At 34.6% G+C, this 25,015-nt stretch overlaps 1 protein-coding gene across 5 annotated transcripts in view; it reads left to right on the top strand.

The window, feature by feature from the left end:
• LOC143250415 (uncharacterized) overlaps positions 1 to 25,015 on the top strand; it is a 209,273-nt gene that overhangs the window by 135,884 nt on the left and 48,374 nt on the right. For 4 of the 5 annotated variants that reach the window (XM_076500876.1, XM_076500880.1, XM_076500878.1 and 1 more), the window contains exon 4: positions 18,063 to 18,152. The exons of the other annotated variant lie outside the window; for it this stretch is intronic. In XM_076500876.1, coding sequence (XP_076356991.1) covers positions 18,063 to 18,152 — 90 coding nt within the window. The remainder of the gene's footprint in view (positions 1 to 18,062; positions 18,153 to 25,015) is intronic. 5 annotated transcript variants of the gene reach the window in all.

Raw genomic sequence — 25,015 nt, 5'->3', positions numbered from 1 at the left:
CATATTACAGAACAGTTAGGTGCCAATCTTAATGTATATTACAGAACATTTAGGTTCCATTCGTGATGCATATTACAGAACAGTTAGGTGCCAATCTTAATGTATATTACAGAACATTTAGGTTCCATTCGTAATGTATATTACAGAACATTTAGGTGCCAATCTTAATGTATATTACAGAACAGTTAGGTACCATTCGTGATGCATATTACAGAACAGTTAGGTGCCAATCTTAATGTATATTACAGAACATTTAGGTTCCATTCGTGATGCATATTACAGAACAGTTAGGTGCCAATCTTAATGTATATTACAGAACATTTAGGTTCCATTCGTGATGCATATTACAGAACAGTTAGGTGCCAATCTTAATGTATATTACAGAACATTTAGGTTCCATTCGTGATTAATATTACAGAACATTTAGGTTCCATTCGTGATGCATATTACAGAACATTTAGGTTCCATTCGTGATGCATATTACAGAACATTTAGGTTCCATTCGTGATGCATATTACAGAACATTTAGGTTCCATTCGTGATGCATATTACAGAACAGTTAGGTGCCAATCTTAATGTATATTACAGAACAGTTAGGTGCCAATCTTAATGTGTATTACAGAACAGTTAGGTTCCATTCGTAATGTATATTACAGAACAGTTAGGTACCATTCGTGATGCATATTACAGAACATTTAGGTTCCATTCGTGATGCATATTACAGAACAGTTAGGTGCCAATCTTAATGTATATTACAGAACATTTAGGTTCCATTCGTGATGCATATTACAGAACATTTAGGTGCCAATCTTAATGTATATTACAGAACATTTAGGTTCCATTCGTAATGTATATTACAGAACATTTAGGTGCCAATCTTAATGTATATTACAGAACAGTCAGGTACCATTCGTGATGCATATTGCAGAACAGTTAGGTGCCAATCTTAATGTATATTACAGAACATTTAGGTTCCATTCGTGATGCATATTACAGAATAGTTAGGTGCCAATCTTAATGTATATTACAGAACATTTAGGTTCCATTCGTGATTAATATTACAGAACATTTAGGTTCCATTCGTGATGCATATTACAGAACATTTAGGTTCCATTCGTGATGCATATTACAGAACAGTTAGGTGCCAATCTTAATGTATATTACAGAACATTTAGGTTCCATTCGTGATGCATATTACAGAACAGTTAGGTGCCAATCTTAATGTATATTACAGAACATTTAGGTTCCATTCGTAATGTATATTACAGAACATTTAGGTGCCAATCTTAATGTATATTACAGAACAGTTAGGTACCATTCGTGATGCATATTACAGAACATTTAGGTTCCATTCGTGATGCATATTACAGAACAGTTAGGTGCCAATCTTAATGTATATTACAGAACATTTAGGTTCCATTCGTGATTAATATTACAGAACATTTAGGTTCCATTCGTGATGCATATTACAGAACATTTAGGTTCCATTCGTGATGCATATTACAGAACAGTTAGGTGCCAATCTTAATGTATATTACAGAACATTTAGGTTCCATTCGTGATGCATATTACAGAACAGTTAGGTGCCAATCTTAATGTATATTACAGAACATTTAGGTTCCATTCGTATTGTATATTACAGAACATTTAGGTGCCAATCTTAATGTATATTACAGAACAGTTAGGTACCATTCGTGATGCATATTACAGAACAGTTAGGTGCCAATCTTAATGTATATTACAGAACATTTAGGTTCCATTCGTGATGCATATTACAGAACAGTTAGGTGCCAATCTTAATGTATATTACAGAACATTTAGGTTCCATTCGTGATGCATATTACAGAACAGTTAGGTGCCAATCTTAATGTATATTACAGAACATTTAGGTTCCATTCGTGATTAATATTACAGAACATTTAGGTTCCATTCGTGATGCATATTACAGAACATTTAGGTTCCATTCGTGATGCATATTACAGAACATTTAGGTTCCATTCGTTATGCATATTACAGAACATTTAGGTTCCATTCGTGATGCATATTACAGAACAGTTAGGTGCCAATCTTAATGTATATTACAGAACAGTTAGGTGCCAATCTTAATGTGTATTACAGAACAGTTAGGTGCCAATCTTAATGTATATTACAGAACAGTTAGGTGCCAATCTTAATGTGTATTACAGAACAGTTAGGTGCCAATCTTAATGTAGATTACAGAACCCTGATGATGGGGTATATCTATTTCGAATTATTAAAAATATAGCTTTGATTTTGAAATTACTTCAGACGTGGTATGAAATTTACATTGAGCTGAACGTATCCATTTTGTTTACTATATGTGTTTGAGACCTGAATAAGATACTCAGGTGGATACTGATATGGTCATACTTCGTGGTGAATATCACCAAACCTGTTCTCATCAACATCCTTACTCTGTCATGTAAGAGTAAAATATATATTACATAGAATATATTCAGTGTTGGTAGGACTAGCTTTGGTTCCATATGCATTGACTTGCCCCATATATCTCGGTTGCATTATTAACACAGCTGGGATAAATAAGTTCATAATTGTTTGCCCATCTTTTCTATATCTCCGCTCTGTAACATCTTTCTTGAACATAAGAACTGCTTCTGTTTTGTGTGTAATTCTGGCTAGGAATGTCGCAGTAGTGTTATAAGCAAGAGGGAATTCTCAGTTGTTGCGGCTGTAAATATATCTTATATTGGTCAAGAGATGGAACAACGAGTTTATACTTAAAAAAATCACTGGCTAAAAACTGAGTTTTACTTGTTTTAAAGAAACTATAACAGTGATAAACACCTTTTTAAGTAGAAACTGATCAGCAAAGAGACATAACGTGAGTGTCGAATGGCGGAATTGTTCTATAAATTAAAAACAAACAACTAAACACATCTTAATGGAAATTGACATTCGTGCATATTTTACCAGCAACTAAAGCGGACATCGCCGGTTACATCAGAATGGTTGTTCAGTACTTTAAACAATTTCTTTACGTTAACCCATAACACAAAAGATTACTAAAGCGGACTTGGCTTATCGCCGGTTACATCAGAATGGTTGTTCAGTACTTTAAACAATTTCTTTACGTTAACCCATAACACAAAAGATTACTAAAGCGGACATCGCCGGTTACATCAGAATGGTTGTTCAGTACTTTAAACAATTTCTTTACGTTAACCCATAACACAAAAGATTACTAAAGCGGACTTGGCTTATCGCCGGTTACATCAGAATGGTTGTTCAGTACTTTAAACAATTTCTTTACGTTAACCCATAACACAAAAGATTACAAATACAATATGGTTGCGAATGGATTAAAGATGGGTTACATGTTGATAGAGGCCAGACGTTGCTTTTTGAAGTTTGAATTTTTGTTAAATATGAATTTCATTTTGGTTGTTTATATTAATTTTGTAAACCTTAGGTATCTCAGAGATAGTTTAAAACTTTATACTGCAGCTCTATACGGTTTTGATATATTTATTTAAACCTTTATACTGCAGCTCTATACGGTTTTGATATATTTATTTAACACTTTATACTGCAGCTCTATACGGTTTTGATATATTTATTTAAACCTTTATACTGCAGCTCTATACGGTTTTGATATATTTATTTAAACCTTTATACTGCAGCTCTATACGGTTTTGATATATTTATTTAACACTTTATACTGCAGCTCTATACGGTTTTGATATATTTATTTAAAACTGACATTTTTTTTTACTTGTTGCTTGTGGTAATTGTCTTCAAAAATAGAAACAAATATTTGTTACTTGAAATTGTTTTAAATCTATACCGAGTCACGTTTGTTTTTCACGTGGTCCTATTTTGGTACAAAGGTACAGGTACCTCTCAACAGCAATCTGCTGTTGTTGTTTTTTTTTACCATTTTTCTTCTTACATTAGATTTGCCTATTGTATGATAATATTCCGAATAGGTTTTGTGTATATAGCCATGTCAAACACAATGAATGAAAGTTATACTGCGCATGCTTAGAACAGGTTTGGATAACAATCAAGCCACAGACAATGCAATCCCATTTTGTTTTGTATTGATTTTCTGTACATAAAATCCTGTTTTCTATTCACGAGTTCTAAACATTTCAATTTTGCTGACTTGCGTTGAGTGCAGCTAATCTATTGTTCTCATATCTCTGTCGTCTGTTACTTCTAAGGGTTTTCATTTGTTACAAGTGTAAAAAATATTTTTAACATACATATTTGTATATCCCATTGTATGGTTACAATGAATGAATCATTAATAACAAATCTTGTGCAGAAAGAATAGATTTTCAAGTCATTCTTGAAACCTAAGACTTCGAACTACTCAGGTATTGAACACCGATTTATATGAATGGTCTTGGAAGAATAAAATTGCAAAAAGAGTTTTAAAATCGGTTATTTGTTGTTATTCTTTGTACAAAATCATCTACGATAACATATAGTATTTATGTTTAAAATGAAGCAAATTCAATGACCTATTTCTCTCGTGATAGCAGTTCTTGAGCCGATATCTTAGGCCTCACGAACAGTTTCTTTCTTTCTTTGTGCATGTTTATGTGTGTAGAATTAGCGATTTTTTACAAACCTGAATTAATTACCCAATCTTGAACTAATGTAAAACAGGTAAACTAGTAAGTTTATTAAAATTACAATTATCGTTGACAGCAACGTAACGCTCGTGGCCCCATCTACACGTGACTGTTCTATGTATGGTTGGACCTTAATCTATATTTTTCATTAATTGTGATAATTTTGATTGCTATAAAATGAAACTTTCACTGTTTATGAGCTTACGTCACCACTCAAACTTTCGTTAGATAGCTACATAACCCGAGCAGAAATCAAAGTAGTAGTGTTACAGTGGATTTAATCTTGTGTTGATTTACCAAAAAATGTGTGGTAATTTATTGTTACATAACCCAAACTCAATACCAAGTGGTAGAGTGGAATGAACTTGTTTGTTTGATTTCTCATATTCACTCCGAGCTATCAGTGACTACCTGTGATAGCTGTACTTAATTTTAAACTTAGAGAGTAGAAGGAACAGTTAATCAACAAACATACCGACAACTCTTGAACTAAATTTAACTGTTTTAAACTTAGAGAGTAGAAGGAACAGTTAATCAACAAACATACCGACAACTCTTGAACTGGATTTAACTGTTTTAAACTTAGAGAGTGGAAGGAACAGTTAATCAGCAAACATACCGAGAACTCTTGAACTGGATTTAACTGTTTTAAACTTAGCGAGTGGAAGGAACAGTTAGTCAACAAACATACCGACAACTCTTGAACTTGATTTAACTGTTTTAAACTTAGAGAGTAGAAGGAACAGCTAATCAACAAACGTACCGACAACTCTTGAAACTGGATTTAACTGTTTTAAACTTAGAGAGTAGAAGGAACAGTTAATCAACAAACGTACCGACAACTCTTGAACTGGATTTAACTGTTTTAAACTTAGAGAGTAGAAGGAACAGTTAATCAACAAACGTACCGACAACTCTTGAACTGGATTTAACTGTTTTAAACTTAGAGAGTAGAAGGAACAGTTAATCAACAAACGTACCGACAACTCTTGAACTGGATTTAACTGTTTTAAACTTAGAGAGTGGAAGGAACAGTTAATCAACAAACATACCGACAACTCTTGAACTGGATTTAACTGTTTTAAACTTAGAGAGTAGAAGGAACAGTTAATCAACAAACATACCGACAACTCTTGAACTGGATTTAACTGTTTTAAACTTAGAGAGTGGAAGGAACAGTTAGTCAACAAACATAGCGACAACTCTTGAACTGGATTTAACTGTTTTAAACTTAGAGAGTAGAAGGAACAGTTAATCAACAAACGTACCGACAACTCTTGAACTGGATTTAACTGTTTTAAACTTAGAGTAGAAGGAACAGTTAAGCAACAAACGTACCGACAACTCTTGAACTGGATTTAACTGTTTTAAACTTAGAGAGTGGAAGCAACAGTTAATCAGCAAACATACCGACAACTCTTGAACTGGATTTAACTGTTTTAAACTTAGAGAGTAGAATGAACAGTTAATCAACAAACGTACCGACAACTCTTGAACTGGATTTAACTGTTCCTTCCACTCTCTAAGTTTAAAACAGTTAAATCCAGTTCAGAGTTATCGGTAGTTTTTTAATTAATGTTCCTTCTACTTCTAAGTTTAAAACAGTTAATCAACAAACATACCGAGAACTCTTGAACTGGATTTAACTGTTTTAAACTTAGAGAGTAGTAGGAACAGTTAATCAACAAACATACCGACAACTCTTGAACTGGATTTAACTGTTTTAAACTTAGAGAGTAGAAGGAACAGTTAATCAACAAACGTACCGACAACTCTTGAACTGGATTTAACTGTTTTAAACTTAGAGAGTAGAAGGAACAGTTAATCAACAAACGTACCGACAACTCTTGAACTGGATTTAACTGTTTTAAACTTAGAGAGTAGTAGGAACAGTTAATCAACAAACATACCGACAACTCTTGAACTGGATTTAACTGTTTTAAACTTAGAGAGTGGAAGGAACAGTTAGTCAACAAACATATCGACAACTCTTGAACTGGATTTAACTGTTTTAAACTTAGAGAGTAGAAGGAACAGTTAATCAACAAACGTACCGACAAGTGATTTAACTGATCGAATAGTAGATTTGATCGTCACTCTGTGTGATTTTATTTTTATATTATATTTGATAATATCCAGACAAGAACGATGGTTTCTCAGATCCATAGTGTTGAACATCAACTACAGGGTTCAATGTTGAAAATTATACCAAGACTCAGTGTTGAAAATCTGTGTCAGGTTCAGTATTATAAATTTTTGTTAGGGATCAATATCTGAGAGCTATGCCAGGCTTCAGTATTGAAAGGCTTACATCCAAATTAAGCATTGAAAAACTAGGTTTAGGTTCGATGTTGGAATATTATGCCAGGTTTAATTATTGGAAAGATATGTCAAGGCTCAGTGTTCGAGTTTACCATTAGACTAGCAAGGATTTAAGGCGGATCGTGTTCATTTAACATGATAGAAATTTTCCGTTATTATTCCAAACATATTGTCCAGTAGGATTTCGGAAAAAATTATCGTTTTACAAATTTTAAAACGGAAATAAACTGTACTCATATTTTCTTTTCTTTAAACAACTTGAACTTTTACATTTCATTAAGGTCAAGGTCGCGAATTATAACTAATACCTGTTATTAGTTCACCCAAGTTTTAACTATATGCTAAATGGGCGTGGCTAGCGGGATGCGAACTCCTTGAGTTATTATAACCTCCAATCAAAAGGCGTGACTTAGATGCGAAAGATACCATACCGCCCAATCAATTTCAGAGTCATATGTCACGCATCAACGCATGATAACTGCATGTGGCCATAGACGCCTAACCAGGGAGCTGAAGGGCCACGTGCCACTTCACTGAACATATTTTAGCAAAATATTTTTTCGCCAAATTTCACTCTTCAGTTCTTCCTGGACTCTCCCTACAAACTTGTATGTAGCAAAGTTAGGCACTCTTACATATGACTGTATGTGTGTATGCATATATATAACATATAGAAATAAGATTTATTTTTACAAACCTGAATTTATAAATGTATAAGTTGTAGTGATCTAAGGTCTTTTTCGTTACATTGTTGCTTTAAAAATTTAGTTATAAGTTGGTCTTTGAAATTCATATATAGGATAAATATATATATATATACATAGTTACGTACGGCCAATGTATTTTGCCTCCCAGTAGCACAGCAGTACGTCTGCGAACTCACGCCGATAAAATCCGTGTTTCGATACCTGTCTACTGTGCAGCTTTTTGATTAATTCTAAACAAAAAATATATTTTCTTTTTTTCAGAACTAAAATGAATTAATTTCTTCTGTATATAAAATAGTATGCTTCAGGTTTTTCAGGGAAAGAGTACATATACTATGCTTCAGGTTTTTCAGGGAAAGAGTACATATACTATGCTTCAGGTTTTTCAGGGAAAGAGTACATTTGTTAACTGGTAAAACTGAATTTATTCAACAAAAGACCTGTTTTACTAGCATTAATTTAAGTACGTTTCGCTTATTAGTGGGGTCACTATGAGCAACAGTCTCTAGATGGTTCAACGGTAACCCTTAGTCTGACAAACATGGGGTTTCGATTCGCGCGGTGAGAAGAGTAAAACTACCTTTTGTGTAGCTTTGCATTTAACATCAACTACGACATACTAAAATATCGCAAGTAGGCTTAACTTATAGTCGCATTATGGAGTATCGCAAGTAGGTTTAGCTTATTGTCACATTACGGAATATTGCAAATAGTCTTTTAGCCTATATTCACATTGTGTAATATCGCAAGTAGGCTTAGCTAAGGGTTACATTATTCAATATTGCAAGTAGGCTTAGCCTGTAATCACAGTATAGAAAGCCCGAAATGTGGAAGATGACATTGAAAAGCTTTCATTGCTTACGAATTATAGCTTTAGAGTTAATATCAGTCCGCTAGTAACAAGGATATTAAATTATTTGTTAACAGCCCCAATTTCACCTACAATAACGGGAACGTAACTGACCAAAAAGCAGTAAAACCACAATCCTTTTGGCATAATAACTGATGTATTATTCAGTTATTTAATGAGAAAGGTAACAGAAATACAAAATACAACAAAGTATTTCGCAACTTACCTTACGCTACACTTAAAATTAAGGAATTTTAAGGAATTAAGGAACGGTTCAACAGACATGTACATTAAGGAAGAGTTCAACAAACATGTACATTAAGGAATGGTTCAACAAACATGTAGATTAAGGAACGGTTCAACAAACATGTACATTAAGGAACAGTTCAACAAACATGTAGATTAAGGAACGGTTCAACAAACATGTACATTAAGGAATGGTTCAACAAACATGTACATTAAGGAACGGTTCAACAAACATGTACATTAAGGAACGGCTCAACAAACATGTACATTAAGGAACAGTTCAACAGACATGTACATCAAGGAACGGTTCAACAGACATGTACATCAAGGAACGGTTCAACAAACATGTACATCAAGGAACGGTACAACAAACATGTACATTAAGGAACGGTTCAACAGACATGTACATCAAGGAACGGTTCAACAAACATGTACATCAAGGAACTGTTCAACAAATATTGATTACAGTGAGACTAGAACAAGAAATCCTGTGCGATAAATTCTGTAATATTCGATGTTTCAGTATTATATCAGATTTTTTTAAGATACTAAGTAGGTATTCGGGGCACTGTGAAAGAGAATCGAGATGGGCGGGTACCTGTGTGCTCGTGTCTAGCGACATTTCTGAGTGGAACTTTGAGTTTTCACATTTGTGAAAGACGAATCGTTTTAGTAAGTAATAGTTTGGTCACATTTGAAGCTATGGTGTGTAGTTGTATCTGTTTTTGAAGCCGACGAAATAAATAATATTTGTAAAATTGTGTAAAATAATCACCATAAATTATCTGTGACTTGAGCATTTTTGTCATTCACACATTTATGTTGATAGAGGGCGCTATGGTCTAAAAAGAAGTACTCTGAACTTCACTACACAAAGATAGGCGTTTTAGTTTCTGTCCTGGTTGTCATGACAACCAGCAAAATATAGCGTATTCAGACGTGGACACTCTAAGGCGCTGCTTTCAACAAAGAATGGTCGAGTTCTTTAATCTGCTAAGTTTAGTTATCTTCCAGCGAAACGACCCGCCTACCCTGAACTATTGCGCGGCTGCTTCGTACTCACACAGTCTCTCAGAGAATAGATATGTCATTATCCACGTGCCTGATTGTGTTTCCCGGAAGAGAACAGTTATATTATGCCTGTTGTTATCTCTGTTTGTGTCCATTTTTGATGTGATTTCACCATAACAGTGCCATTCAGAACTGTACATACCATTACAATTTGTGGTATAGAAATGGATATTTTCTAGTATTCTTCACAAGCACTTTCGCATATAGATTTGTTATCCAAGTCACAACACCTGACCAGCTTTGTGTTATTACTTCAGTTGTTGGTTGTACGTTAGGCTGAAATCAACATTTAAGCCTGATACTATCAAAGAAATATAGGACTTTGTAAAAAGTAGTGCGAAGTACATTGATGAAATGTGTGCACAGTTAGCTGGGTAGCACACCTAAACAGATATATATTTACATACACATATAGAAGTTCATCGCTGTTCACATGTAATCATTTTATTTTCAGCTGATTGGAAAATCTAAGAATGAAATAATAGCCTTAAAATGATTTGGTTTGTTTGGAACTTCGCGCAAAGCTACACGATTATCCGTCCCTAATTTAACAGCGAAAAACGAGCGTGTAGACCGGCTAATCATCACCACTCACCGCCACCTCGTGGTAGCTCTCTAACCAATGAGTAGTGAGATCGAACGTAACATAAGAGTGCCCCCTTGTTGAGACGGGAATTCGAACCCACGACCTGTGGATTGCGAGTCGCACGCTTTAATCACCTGGCTATAAGAGACAAGGCTTAAAATAAACTAATTAACATTTTTATCAAGCCTTGTTGTTAGTACAAACAAATAATAAATACTTACTTGTTAACGACGTTTAAATGTTTAAAGTCACCACAACCAACATATACACATTTTTGTTTTTTAACGAGGCTATGTATTAAGTATAAACATATTTACACAATAATCGAAAAGCTTCTGGTAAATATTCTTCGGCAAACGTAAATAGCTAAGAATGGTTTGGTTTGGTTTGAATTTCGCGTAAAGCTACACGAGGGCTATCTGTGCTAGCCGTCCCTAGCTTAGCAATGCAAGACTAAAAGGAAAGCAGCTAGTCATCACCACCCACCGCCAACTGTTGGGCTACTCTTTTTACCAACGAATAGTGGGATTGACCGTCACATTATAACGCTCCGACGGCTGAAAGGGCGAGCATCTTTGGTGTGACGAGGATACGAACACACGACCCTCAGATTACGAGTCGAGTGCCTTATCCACGTGGCCATGCCGGGCCAACTAAAGGTGACTGTAACTTGTTTCTTTCGTATCCGGAGGGTCGATATATTATATTTGAGAAACAAAAGTAACCTGCCTTTATAGATGAACACGAAAAGTATGTAAAGACACCGCATAAGTTCTCGACCAGAGAACAGAACATAAGTTGGATTGGAGACTTCACGTTGCAGGGAAGAGGTACAAATTGTGAAGATGGAAACTACAAACTGTAGATTAAAGACAAATCCCTAAATATGTGAGATGAGGACTGATAATTACTGGCCATCCGATGTAAGGGTGGAAGTGTAAACTATACGGTTAGAGACACCAAGTAAAATACGCGTACTGAGAGGTCGGGGGAATTTAGTGGATGGAAAAACGAACAGCAGAAGCAGAAATCCCAAGATGTGGGTGGTAGTGTAGACGATAGCACGTGAGAGATCTAGATAGATATATACGTTTACTGAAACATTTTGATACAGTGGTAGTATGTTGTCACATTTGTTTCTGGAAGTATTAATACTGATACCAGCCGTTCTGAGATACATTTTCATTCCAAGTGGGTTCCTTGTCATCACGAATTTATTTCTGGAAGGATTCGCAAGATGGTGGAGAAATATTTACATAATAAAAACCCTCATTTATGTTTAAAATTCGAGCATAATATATTAAACCGTCTGTGACAACAGAAAACCCATTGAACTCCGGTTTAACCATAACAAACGTTAATGAGACAAGAATGAACCGTCGTCTAACATTCGGTCCGTCGATACTAGATGGCGCTTTTAGTGTGTCACAGAAATTCGTAATCGTAATTAATACATTGTTCTTTTGTTTTGTTGTTTTTAAAACAAGAGTAGCAGTCAACCAGACGTCTGACTTCATGTTAGCTCACGTGCAACACAAAGGTCAAATAATGGATTGGCAGAGATTACAGTTAAGGGCTTGAGTTGAGTTTTGCAGGGGGTAAATTTCTATAAGGTTTTATGAAATGTCACGAAGTGGTCAAATCGTTCTCAGAGAAAGATGACCGTTACTTTCTTTTCGAATGTTAAAGTGAACCTGCGCAAATGACTATCTACGCATAGAGGTCACTAATGTTGAATTTGTAAACTACAAAGGAAAGAGTGAACGTAAATTTACTATGTCTTATTAGGCCCAGCATGGCCAAGTGGTTAGGACGCTCGACTAGTAATGTGAGGGTCGTTGGTTCAAATCTCCGTCAACACCGAACATGCTTTCACTTTTACCGTAGCGGCGTTATACGTTACGATCAATCCCACTGTTCATTGGTAGAAGTATGGCCTAAGAGTTGGAGGTGGATGGTGATGACTAGCTGCCTTCCCTCTAATTTTACACTGCTAAATTAGGGACGGCTAGCGCAGATAGCCCTCGTGTAGATTTACGCGAAATTCAAACACAAACAAACCGTATTGAAATGTGAACCATATTTGAGACAAGATTTTTGTGAATTCAAGTGTACGTGTAGCTAACGGAATAACAGTTCGTACGTTAAAACTAAAGTATTACAACTATATGATAACAAGCCTAGGTTTCATTAATAAACAGTTTTATTATAGAGGTTCCACTGCTAAATGATTTTGTATTGCCCTTTAAAGTAAATAATAACAAGTTGAAGCTAACCCTAGAAGAACTAAACGAATTCACTTGAATTTGATCAGTTTATTCCAAAGGTGAAAAAACGGACAAGTTGTCAGATGGAACACGTTGCACTGATGAAACACTACTTTTGTGGCCATTCTGTAAACACCTAAAGATTTCTTGTACAACAACTTTAGGTTCTACTAACACAACTTGTATAACAACTGTAGGTTCTAGTAACACCACTTGTATAACAACTTTAGGTTCTAGTAACACCATTTGTACAACAATTGTAGGTTCTACTAACACCACTTGTATAAAAACTGTATGTTCTACTAACACCACTTGTACAACAATTGTATGTTCTACTAACACCATTTGTACGACAATTGTAGGTTCTACTAACACCACTTGAACAACAATTGTAGGTTCTACTAACACCATTTGTACAACAATTGTATGTTCTACTAACACCACTTGTACAACAACTTTAGGTTCTACTAACACCATTTGTACAACAATTGTATGTTCTACTAACACCACTTGTATAACAATTGTATGTTCTACTAACACCACTTGAACAACAATTGTATGTTCTACTAACACCACTTGTACAACAATTGTAGGATCTACTAACACCACTTGTATAACAATTGTATATTCTACTAACACCACTTGAACAACAATTGTATGTTCTACTAACACCACTTGTACAACAATTGTAGGTTCTACTAACACCACTTGTATAACAATTGTATGTTCTACTAACACCACTTGTATAACAATTGTAGGTTCTACTAACACCACTTGTATAACAATTGTATGTTCTACTAACACCACTTGAACAACAATTGTATGTTCTACTAACACCACTTGTACAACAATTGTAGGTTCTACTAACACCACTTGTACAACAATTGTAGGTTCTACTAACACCACTTGTATAACAATTGTATGTTCTACTAACACCACTTGTATAACAATTGTAGGTTCTACTAACACCACTTGAACAACAATTGTAGGTTCTACTAACACCACTTGTATAACAATTGTAGGTTCTACTAACACCACTTGAACAACAATTGTATGTTCTACTAACACCACTTGTACAACAATTGTAGGTTCTACTAACACCACTTGTACAACAATTGTAGGTTCTACTAACACCACTTGTACAACAATTGTAGGTTCTACTAACACCACTTGTACAACAATTGTATGTTCCACTAACACCACTTGAACAACAATTGTAGGTTCTGTTAACACCACTTGTACAACAATTTTATGTTCTACTAACACCACTTGTACAACAATTGTATGTTCTACTAACAGCACTTGAACAACAATTGTATGTTCTGGTAACACCACTTGTACAACAATTGTATGTTCTACTAACAGCACTTGAACAACAATTGTATGTTCTGGTAACACCACTTGTACAACAATTGTATGTTCTACTAACACCACTTAAACAACAATTGTATGTTCTACTAACACCACTTGTACAACAATTGTAGGTTCTACTAACACCGCTTGTATAACAATTGTATGTTATAGTAACACCACTTGTACAACAATTGTATGTTCTACTAACACCACTTGTACAACAATTGTAGGTTCTGTTAACACCACTTGTACAACAATTGTATGTTATAGTAACACCACTTGTACAACAATTGTATGTTCTACTAACACCACTTGTACAACAATTGTAGGTTCTACTAACACCACTTGAACAACAATTGTATGTTCTACTAACACCACTTGTACAACAATTGTAGGTTCTACTAACACCACTTGTACAACAATTGTAGGTTCTACTAACACCGCTTGTATAACAATTGTATGTTATAGTAACACCACTTGTACAACAATTGTATGTTCTACTAACACCACTTGTACAACAATTGTAGGTTCTACTAACACCGCTTGTATAACAATTGTATGTTATAGTAACACCACTTGTACAACAATTGTATGTTCTACTAACACCACTTGTACAACAATTGTAGGTTCTGGTAACACCACTTGTACAACAATTGTATGTTCTACTAACACCACTTGTACAACAATTGTATGTTCTGGTAACACCACTTGTACAACAATTGTATGTTCTACTAACACCACTTGTACAACAATTGTATGTTCTGGTAACACCACTTGTACAACAATTGTATGTTCTACTAACACCACTTAAACAACAATTGTATGTTCTACTAACACCACTTGTACAACAATTGTAGGTTCTACTAACACCGCTTGTATAACAATTGTATGTTATAGTAACACCACTTGTACAACAATTGTATGTTCTACTAACACCACTTGTACAACAATTGTAGGTTCTACTAACACCGCTTGTATAACAATTGTATGTTATAGTAACACCACTTGTACAACAATTGTATGTTCTACTAACACCACTTGTACAACAATTGTAGGTTCTACTAACACCACTTGTACAACAATTGTAGGTTCTACTAACACCACTTGTATAACAATTGTATGTTCTACTAACACCACTTGTACAACAATTGTAGGTTCTACTAACACCACTTGTACAACAATTGTAGGTTCTACTAACACCACTTGTACAACAATTGTATGTTCCACTAACACCACTTGAACAACAATTGTAGGTTCTGTTAACACCACTTGTACAACAATTTTATGTTCTACTAACACCACTTGTACAACAATTGTATGTTCTACTAACAGCACTTGAACAACAATTGTATGTTCTGGTAACACCACTTGTACAACAATTGTATGTTCTACTAACAGCACTTGAACAACAATTGTATGTTCTGGTAACACCACTTGTATAACAATTTTATGTTCTACTAACACCACTTAAACAACAATTGTATGTTCTACTAACACCACTTGTACAACAATTGTAGGTTCTACTAACACCGCTTGTATAACAATTGTATGTTATAGTAACACCACTTGTACAACAATTGTATGTTCTACTAACACCACTTGTACAACAATTGTAGGTTCTGTTAACACCACTTGTACAACAATTGTAAGTTCTGGTAACACCACTTGTACAACAATTGTATGTTCTGGTAACACCACTTGTACAACAATTGTAAGTTCTACTAACACCGCTTGTATAACAATTGTATGTTATAGTAACACCACTTGTACAACAATTGTATGTTCTACTAACACCATTTGTACAACAATTGTATGTTCTGGTAACACCACTTGTACAACAATTGTAAGTTCTACTAACACCACTTGTACAACAATTGTATGTTCTGGTAACACCACTTGTACAACGATTGTAGGTTCTATTAACACCACTTGTACAACAATTGTAGGTTCTACTAACACCGCTTGTATAACAATTGTATGTTATGGTAACACCACTTGTACAACAATTGTATGTTCTACTAACACCATTTGTACAACAATTGTATGTTCTGGTAACACCACTTGTACAACAATTGTAAGTTCTACTAACACCACTTGTACAACAATTGTATGTTCTGGTAACACCACTTGTACAACAATTGTAAGTTCTACTAACACCACTTGAACAACAATTGTAGGTTCTACTAACACCACTTGTACAACGATTGTAGGTTCTACTAACACCATTTGTACAACAATTGTAGGTTCTACTAACACCATTTGTACAACAATTGTAGGTTCTACTAACACCATTTGTACAACAATTGTAGGTTCTACTAACGCCATTTGTACAACAATTGTAGGTTCTACTAACACCACTTGTATAACAATTGTATGTTCTACTAACACCACTTGTACAACAATTGTAGGTTCTACTAACACCACTTGTATAACAATTGTATGTTCTACTAACACCACTTGTATAACAATTGTATGTTCTACTAACGCCATTTGTACAACAATTGTAGGTTCTACTAACACCACTTGTATAACAATTGTATGTTCTACTAACACCACTTGAACAACAATTGTATGTTCTACTAACACCACTTGTACAACAATTGTAGGTTCTACTAACACCACTTGTATAACAATTGTATGTTCTACTAACACCACTTGAACAACAATTGTATGTTCTACTAACACCACTTGTACAACAATTGTAGGTTCTACTAACACCACTTGTACAACAATTGTAGGTTCTACTAACACCACTTGTATAACAATTGTATGTTCTACTAACACCACTTGTATAACAATTGTAGGTTCTACTAACACCACTTGTATAACAATTGTATGTTCTACTAACACCACTTGAACAACAATTGTATGTTCTACTAACACCACTTGTACAGCAATTGTAGGTTCTACTAACACCACTTGTATAACAATTGTATGTTCTACTAACACCACTTGTATAACAATTGTAGGTACTACTAACACCACTTGAACAACAATTGTAGGTTCTACTAACGCCACTTGTATAACGATTGTAGGTTCTACTAACATCACTTGTACAACAATTGTAGGTTCTACTAACACCATTTGTACAACAATTGTAGGTTCTACTAACACCATTTGTATAACAATTGTAGGTTCTACTAACACCATTTGTACAACAATTGTAGGTTCTACTAACACCATTTGTACAACGATTGTAGGTTCTACTAACACCATTTGTACAACAATTGTAGGTTCTACTAACACCATTTGTACAACAATTGTAGGTTCTACTAACGCCATTTGTACAACAATTGTAGGTTCTACTAACACCATTTGTACAACAATTGTAGGTTCTACTAACACCATTTGTACAACGATTGTTGGTTCTACTAACACCATTTGTACAACAATTGTAGGTTCTACTAACACCATTTGTACAACAATTGTAGGTTCTACTAACACCATTTGTACAACAATTGTAGGTTCTACTAACACCACTTGTATAACAATTGTAGGTTCTACTAACACCATTTGTACAACAATTGTAGGTTCTACTAACACCATTTGTACAACAATTGTATGTTCTACTAACACCATTTGTACAACAATTGTAGGTTCTACTAACACCATTTGTACAACAATTGTAGGTTCTACTAACGCCATTTGTACAACAATTGTAGGTTCTACTAACACCATTTGTACAACTATTGTAGGTTCTACTAACACCATTTGTACAACTATTGTAGGTTCTACTAACACCATTTGTACAACAATTGTAGATATTTTCATAGTCGACACCAGAACGTTCGAGATGTCGTCCAACCTTATTGTCAGATCACATGTTCATACATTCCTGTAGTATATAAGTAACACGTGTGTGTCCATAAAGTTCCTATCGAAAACATATTACTCCTATGTCTGATTTAATATGCTAATATATGTTCCACGAGCTCTGGAACAGGGGTTTCTTTTATTAATTACAGGTTGATATGTGTATTGAAGTCTGGTATGTGTTCAGTTAGCATGGGTTACATGAAGCCCTTTGTTTCTCCTCAGGCTCTCAATGGTTTTCTGCTGATTTTAACATGTGAAGGAGAAGTGTTCTATGCTTCCAATACAATAGAAACATACCTCGGGTTCCATGAGGTAAGAAAAACTTCCAGTTATTGTAATTAATATGTTCTTACCTTTACTGTTACTCCAACTGTTCCTACCTTTACTGTTCTAGTGATGTTACTCTAACTATTCCTACCTTTACTGTTCTAGTGATGTTACTCTAACTGTTCCTACCTTTACTGTTCTAGTGATGTTACTGCAACTCTTCCTACCTTTACTGTTCTAGTGATGTTACTCTAACTATTCCTACCTTTACTGTTCTAGTGATGTTACTCTACTGTTCTTACCTTTACTGTTCTAGTGATGTTACTCTAACTATTCCTACCTTTACTGTTCTAGTGATGTTACTCCAACTCTTCCTACCTTTACTGCTCTAGTGATGTTACTCCAACTCTTCCTACCTTTACTGTTCTAGTGATGTTACTCCAACTCTTCCTACCTTTACTGTTCTAGTGATGTTACTCTAACTATTCCTACCTTTACTGTTCTAGTGATGTTACTCCAACTCTTCCTACCTTTACTGTTCTAGTGATGTTACTCTAACTATTCCTACCTTTACTGTTCTAGTGATGTTACTCCAACTCTTCCTACCTTTACTGTTCTAGTGATGTTACTCTACTGTTCTTACCTTTACTGTTCTAGTGATGTTACTCTAACTGTTCCTACCTTTACTGTTCTAGTGATGTTACTTTAACTATTCCTACCTTTACTGTTCTAGTGATGTTACTCCAACTCTTCCTGCCTTTACTGTTCTAGTGATGTTACTCTAACTATTCCTACCTTTACTGTTCTAGTGATGTTACTCCAACTCTTCCTGCCTTTACTGTTCTAGTGATGTTACTCCAACTCTTCCTACCTTTACTGTTCTAGTGATGTTACTCCAACTCTTCCTACCTTTACTGTTCCAGTGATGTTACTCTAACTCTTCCTACCTTTACTGTTCTAGTGATGTTACTCCAACTATTCCTACCTTTACTGTTCTAGTGATGTTACTCTAACTATTCCTACCTTTACTGTTCTAGTGATGTTACTCCAACTCTTCCTACCTTTACTGTTATAGTGACGTTACTCCAACTCTTCCTACCTTTACTGTTCTAGTGATGTTACTCTAACTATTCCTACCTTTACTGTTCTAGTGATGTTACTGCAACTCTTTCTACCTTTACTGTTCTAGTGATGTTACTCTAACTATTCCTACCTTTACTGTTCTAGTGATGTTACTCTAACTATTCCTACCTTTACTGTTCTAGTGATGTTACTGCAACTCTTCCTTCCTTTACTGTTTTAGTGATGTTACTCCAATTCTTCCTACCAATTCTGTTCTAGTAATCTTACTCTAACTGTTCTTACCCTTACTGTTTCAGTAATATTACTTTTACTGTTCTTACCTTTAGTTGTAAGTTTACTAGCATAAATTATAAGCATAACGAAATGGTTTTAATTTGAGAAACGTGGTATAGATGGATGGTCTGTTTACGCCACAATGTTTTCTTTAAGGTTTAGTTTTTAATATCCTATTCTAGCTCTCACTGCAAAGAATGCGATGTACTTCACCTAGTAGAACCACAAATCACTTAAAGTTGAAATCCTTTGAGATACTAGATGACTGTTTATTGGCTAACTTTACTACTTGGGTCCTATTTTTTACATATTTGTTGCTACAAGTTCCTGCTTTGAAAAAGTGGGACCAGTTTTCCCTAAGTGAACCTTACCAGTTTTACAGAGGGACCAGTTTGTCCTAAGTGTACCTTACCAGTTTTACAGAGGGACCAGTTTGCCCCAAGTGAATCTTACCAGTTTTACAGAGAGACCAGTTTGCCCTAAGTGTACCTCACCAGTTTTACAGAGGGAACAGGTTTTCCCTAAGTGAACCTTACCACTTTCACAGAGGGACCAATTTGCCCTAAGTGAACCTTACCACTTTTACAGAGGGCCCAGTTTGCCCTAAGTGTACCTTACCAGTTTTACAGAGAGACCAGTTTGCCCTAAATGTACCTTACAAGCTTTACAGAGGGACCAATTTGCCCTAAGTGAACCTTACCAGTTTTACAAAGGGACCAGTTTGCTCTAAGTGAATCTTACCAGTTTTACAGAATGGACTGCACGTGCTGTCACTGTAATTAGAAACAAATGTTATTAATAAAAGGATTAACTCGAACTTCCCTTGCTTTGATAAGGCCATAATCAGTCGTGTGTCTGACACTAAGAAAACCTGCACATCACTTATAGTACCAGACTTTTCTATATTAACAGTTGGCGTTTCAAATGCTTCAAGTGCTAATATTCTTGTATAATGTGAATTCTTCTATAAAGGGACCCGGCTTGGCCAGGTGGTTAAGGCACTCAACTCGTAATTCGAGGGTCGTGGGTTCGAATCCCCATCACATCAAACATGCTCGCCCTTTGAGCCGTCGGGGCGTTATAACGTTTCGGTCAATCCCACTATTCGTTGGTAAAAGAGTAGCCCAAGAGTTGGCAGTAGGTGGTGATGACTAGCTGCCTTCCCTCTAGTCTTACACTGCTAAATTAGGTGCGGGTAGCGCAGATAGCCCTCGTGTAGCTTTGTGCGAAATTCAAAACAAACCAAAACCAAACATCTGTAAAAGAGAAAGCGAATAAAACGTCATAATAACAAAGTCCACGTCACAGGTGTCATAGGTTAAAACTTTTATCTTCTGTTTTCGATCGTGTTCATTCACTCTATTACCGGTGCTGTGTAGTAAGCAACTGTGAAAGACCGTCAACCTTGGACTGCCACACTTTTCACACACCTTCTACTGCATAAGTAGACATTGACTTCCAAGTCCAGACTTGAACAAAACATATATATGCACAGAGGTCCATGAGTGCCCGTTAGGTTTTTGTTGTTTTTTTTTAATCTCGCGCAAAGCTACTCGAGGGCTATCTGCGCTAGTCGTGCCTAATTTATCAGTGTAAGACTAGAGGAAGGGAACCTGGTCATGACCACTCGCTGCCAATTCTTGGGCTACTCTTTTACCAACGAATAGTGGGATTGACCGTCACATTATAACGCTCCCACGGCTGAAATGGCGAGCATGTTTGGTGTGAGGGGATTCGAACCCGCGACCCTCGGATTAAAAGTCGAATGCCTTAACCATCTGGCCATGACGGGCCACCCGTTAGGTGACTTCATTTGTTTGTTGAAGGTGGGAATATGTTTCATGGTTCCTAGACGATAGAATTAGACAGCAGTTTTCATGAGTGTGGTTAAACGATATGTGGTTTTGCGTCATCTCAGCTGATCTACATGTACTGAAACTGTTCGCTGAATTATTAGTAGCCTTTTTGTGTGACATTTTCGATTTCTGAGAATTTGCATTTTTTTTTGTCATAATACAAATATTTTTCTGCGATAAAGGCTGTGATGTAGTCGTCATGTCCCTGTCACGTGATCTGTGTTGTATAATTAGAAAGTCGCTGTTAACTTGATACACGTAAATGCGGTGCCAATATATTGTAATATGCAAATCCTTTTCATAAAGTGCCACTAATACGTCTTATAACAGCTCTAGCGTGATATAGTTGCGATGTAAGTCTGACATAATTTCATATTTTCATGCTTTTATTACGTAAAATTATAACATAAATAATTAAACGTTTCTCAAACTTTAAATATCAGAGAATATTTACAATGATTCAAGCAATATATTACGAGCCGAATATGGCGTACAAGATACAATAAAATTCATTTTAATTGTTGTCCGATAAATAAATATTATTTTCATTAGAATTTGTAACATTTTAAATAGAAGTTTTAAAAACTATATGTGTGGCGATGTTTATACACATCTCATATCCGTCTGTTCATCTTTAACACTTAGGAACAATATCTTTATTATTATTGATTGAATAATTTATAGTTCGTGTTTAATTAGCTTTACCTAGATACCTATTTTCATTACCTTGTAGTACATAAATAATTCTTTAAATTTTACTTAGGTCCCTGTTTTTATTAATTTATAGTACGTGATTAATTGTTTAACTTTCACCTAGATCCCTGTTTTTATTATCTTATAATACGTGATTATTTGTTTAGGTTTCACCTTGATCCCTGTATTTATTAACTTATAATACGTGATTAATTGTTTACGTTTTACCTTGATCCCTGTTTTTATTAACTTATAGTACGTGATTATTTGTTTAGGTTTCCAAACACACTTAAGTGTTCTGTGTTATGTTTTAACATTAAATCACTTCCAAACACACTTAAGTGTTCTGTGTTATGTTTTAACATTAAATCACTTCCAAACACACTTAAGTGTTCTGTGTTATGTTTTAACATTAAATCACTTCCAAACACACTTTAGTGTTCTGTGTTATGTTTTAACATTAAATCACTTCCAAACACACTTAAGTGTTCTATGTTATGTTTTAACATTAAATCACTTCCAAACACACTTAATTGTTCTATGTTATGTTTTAACATTAAATCACTTCAAACACACTTAAGTGTTCTATGTTATGTTTTAACATTAAATCACTTCAAACACACTTAAGTGTTCTGTGTTATGTTTTAACATTAAATCACTTCCAAACACACTTAAGTGTTCTATGTTATGTTTTAACATTAAATCACTTCAAACACACTTAAGTGTTCTATGTTATGTTTTAACATTAAATCACTTCCAAACACACTTAAGTGTTCTATGTTATGTTTTAACATTAAATCACTTCCAAACACACTTAAGTGTTCTGTGTTATGTTTTAACATTAAATCACTTCCAAACACACTTAAGTGTTCTGTGTTATGTTTTAACATTAAATCACTTCCAAACACACTTAAGTGTTCTATGTTATGTTTTAACATTAAATCACTTCCAAACACACTTAAGTGTTCTGTGTTATGTTTTAACATTAAATCACTTCCAAACACACTTAAGTGTTCTGTGTTATGTTTTAACATTAAATCACTTCCAAACACACTTAAGTGTTCTGTGTTATGTTTTAACATTAAATCACTTCCAAACACACTTAAGTGTTCTGTGTTATGTTTTAACACTAAATCACTTCCAAACACACTTAAGTGTTCTGTGTTATGTTTTAACATTAAATCACTTCCAAACACACTTAAGTGTTCTATGTTATGTTTTAACATTAAATCACTTCCAAACACACTTAAGTGTTCTCTGTTATGTTTTAACATTAAATCACTTCCAAACACACTTAAGTGTTCTATGTTATGTTTTAACATTAAATCACTTCCAAACACACTTAAGTGTTCTATGTTATGTTTTAACATTAAATCACTTCCAAACACACTTAAGTGTTCTATGTTATGTTTTAACATTAAATCACTTCAAACACACTTAAGTGTTCTATGTTATGTTTTAACATTAAATCACTTCCAAACACACTTAAGTGTTCTGTGTTATGTTTTCACATTAAATCACTTCCAAACACACTTAAGTGTTCTATGTTATGTTTTAACATTAAATCACTTCCAAACACACTTAAGTGTTCTATATTATGTTTTAACATTAAATCACTTCCAAACACACTTAAGTGTTCTGTGTTATGTTTTAACATTAAATCACTTCCAAACACACTTAAGTGTTCTATGTTATGTTTTAACATTAAATCACTTCAAACACACTTAAGTGTTCTATGTTATGTTTTAACATTAAATCACTTCAAACACACTTAAGTGTTCTATGTTATGTTTTAACATTAAATCACTTCAAACACACTTAAGTGTTCTGTGTTATGTTTTAACATTAAATCACTTCCAAACACACTTAAGTGTTCTGTGTTATGTTAACATTAAATCACTTCCAAACACACATAAGTGTTCTGTGTTATGTTAACATTAAATCACTTCCAAACACACTTAAGTGTTCTATGTTATGTTTTAACATTAAATCACTTCCAAACACACTTAAGTGTTCTATGTTTTGTTTTAACATTAAATCATTTCCAAACACACTTAAGTGTTCTATGTTATGTTTTAACATTAAATCACTTCCAAACACACTTAAGTGTTCTATGTTATGTTTTAACATTAAATCACTTCCAAACACACTTAAGTGTTCTGTGTTATGTTTTAACATTAAATCACTTCCAAACACACTTAAGTGTTCTGTGTTATGTTAACATTAAATCACTTCCAAACACACTTAAGTGTTCTGTGTTATGTTTTAACATTAAATCACTTCCAAACACACTTAAGTGTTCTATGTTTTGTTTTAACATTAAATCATTTCCAAAACCATATTTATATTAATTTTTTATTTCACTGTCCTTTATTCGTTTGCACAACTTTCCCATCAGAATTATCTGTTGGTCAAATACAATATGATCAGTTTATTTCATTATTTTCGTATACTTCGACAAGAAATCGATTTGTGAAACATGAGTGCATTTATATCAGGAGATTCTGGTCAGCTCAGATGTTTTTTAGTTGACCAGTATTCGAGCCTTTAACTGTTCTTCAATTCATGTCTTCATTAGTAAAGTAGGTTACGGTTGCTAATACGTTATATACTGCTCAAAAAATTGAAGGAACAAGTATATATATCAGTATATTTTTGTCATTACTAAATTTATGTATGAAAAACATATCCGTTCATCTACAAGTGTATTTGTTTGAGCTTGCAAGTGAAGTTTGAAGCAACTCAAACGAAACTGATCTCACTCAAGGAGAACACAACTCACGGTACTCTATATAAGGTTGTTACGTGAGAACACAACTCACGATACCTTATATAAGATTGTTACGTGAGAACACAACTCACGGTACCCTATATAAGATTGTTACGTGAGAACACAACTTACGGTACCCTATATAAGATTGTTACGTGAGAACACAACACAAGGTATCTTATATAAGGTTGTTACGTGAGAACACAACTCAGGGTACCCTATATAAGGCTGTT

The sequence above is a fragment of the Tachypleus tridentatus genome, chromosome 5, assembly GCF_004210375.1.
Source record: "Tachypleus tridentatus isolate NWPU-2018 chromosome 5, ASM421037v1, whole genome shotgun sequence".
NCBI lineage: Eukaryota > Metazoa > Arthropoda > Merostomata > Xiphosura > Limulidae > Tachypleus > Tachypleus tridentatus.
This window is presented reverse-complemented; position numbering and strand designations above follow the sequence as displayed.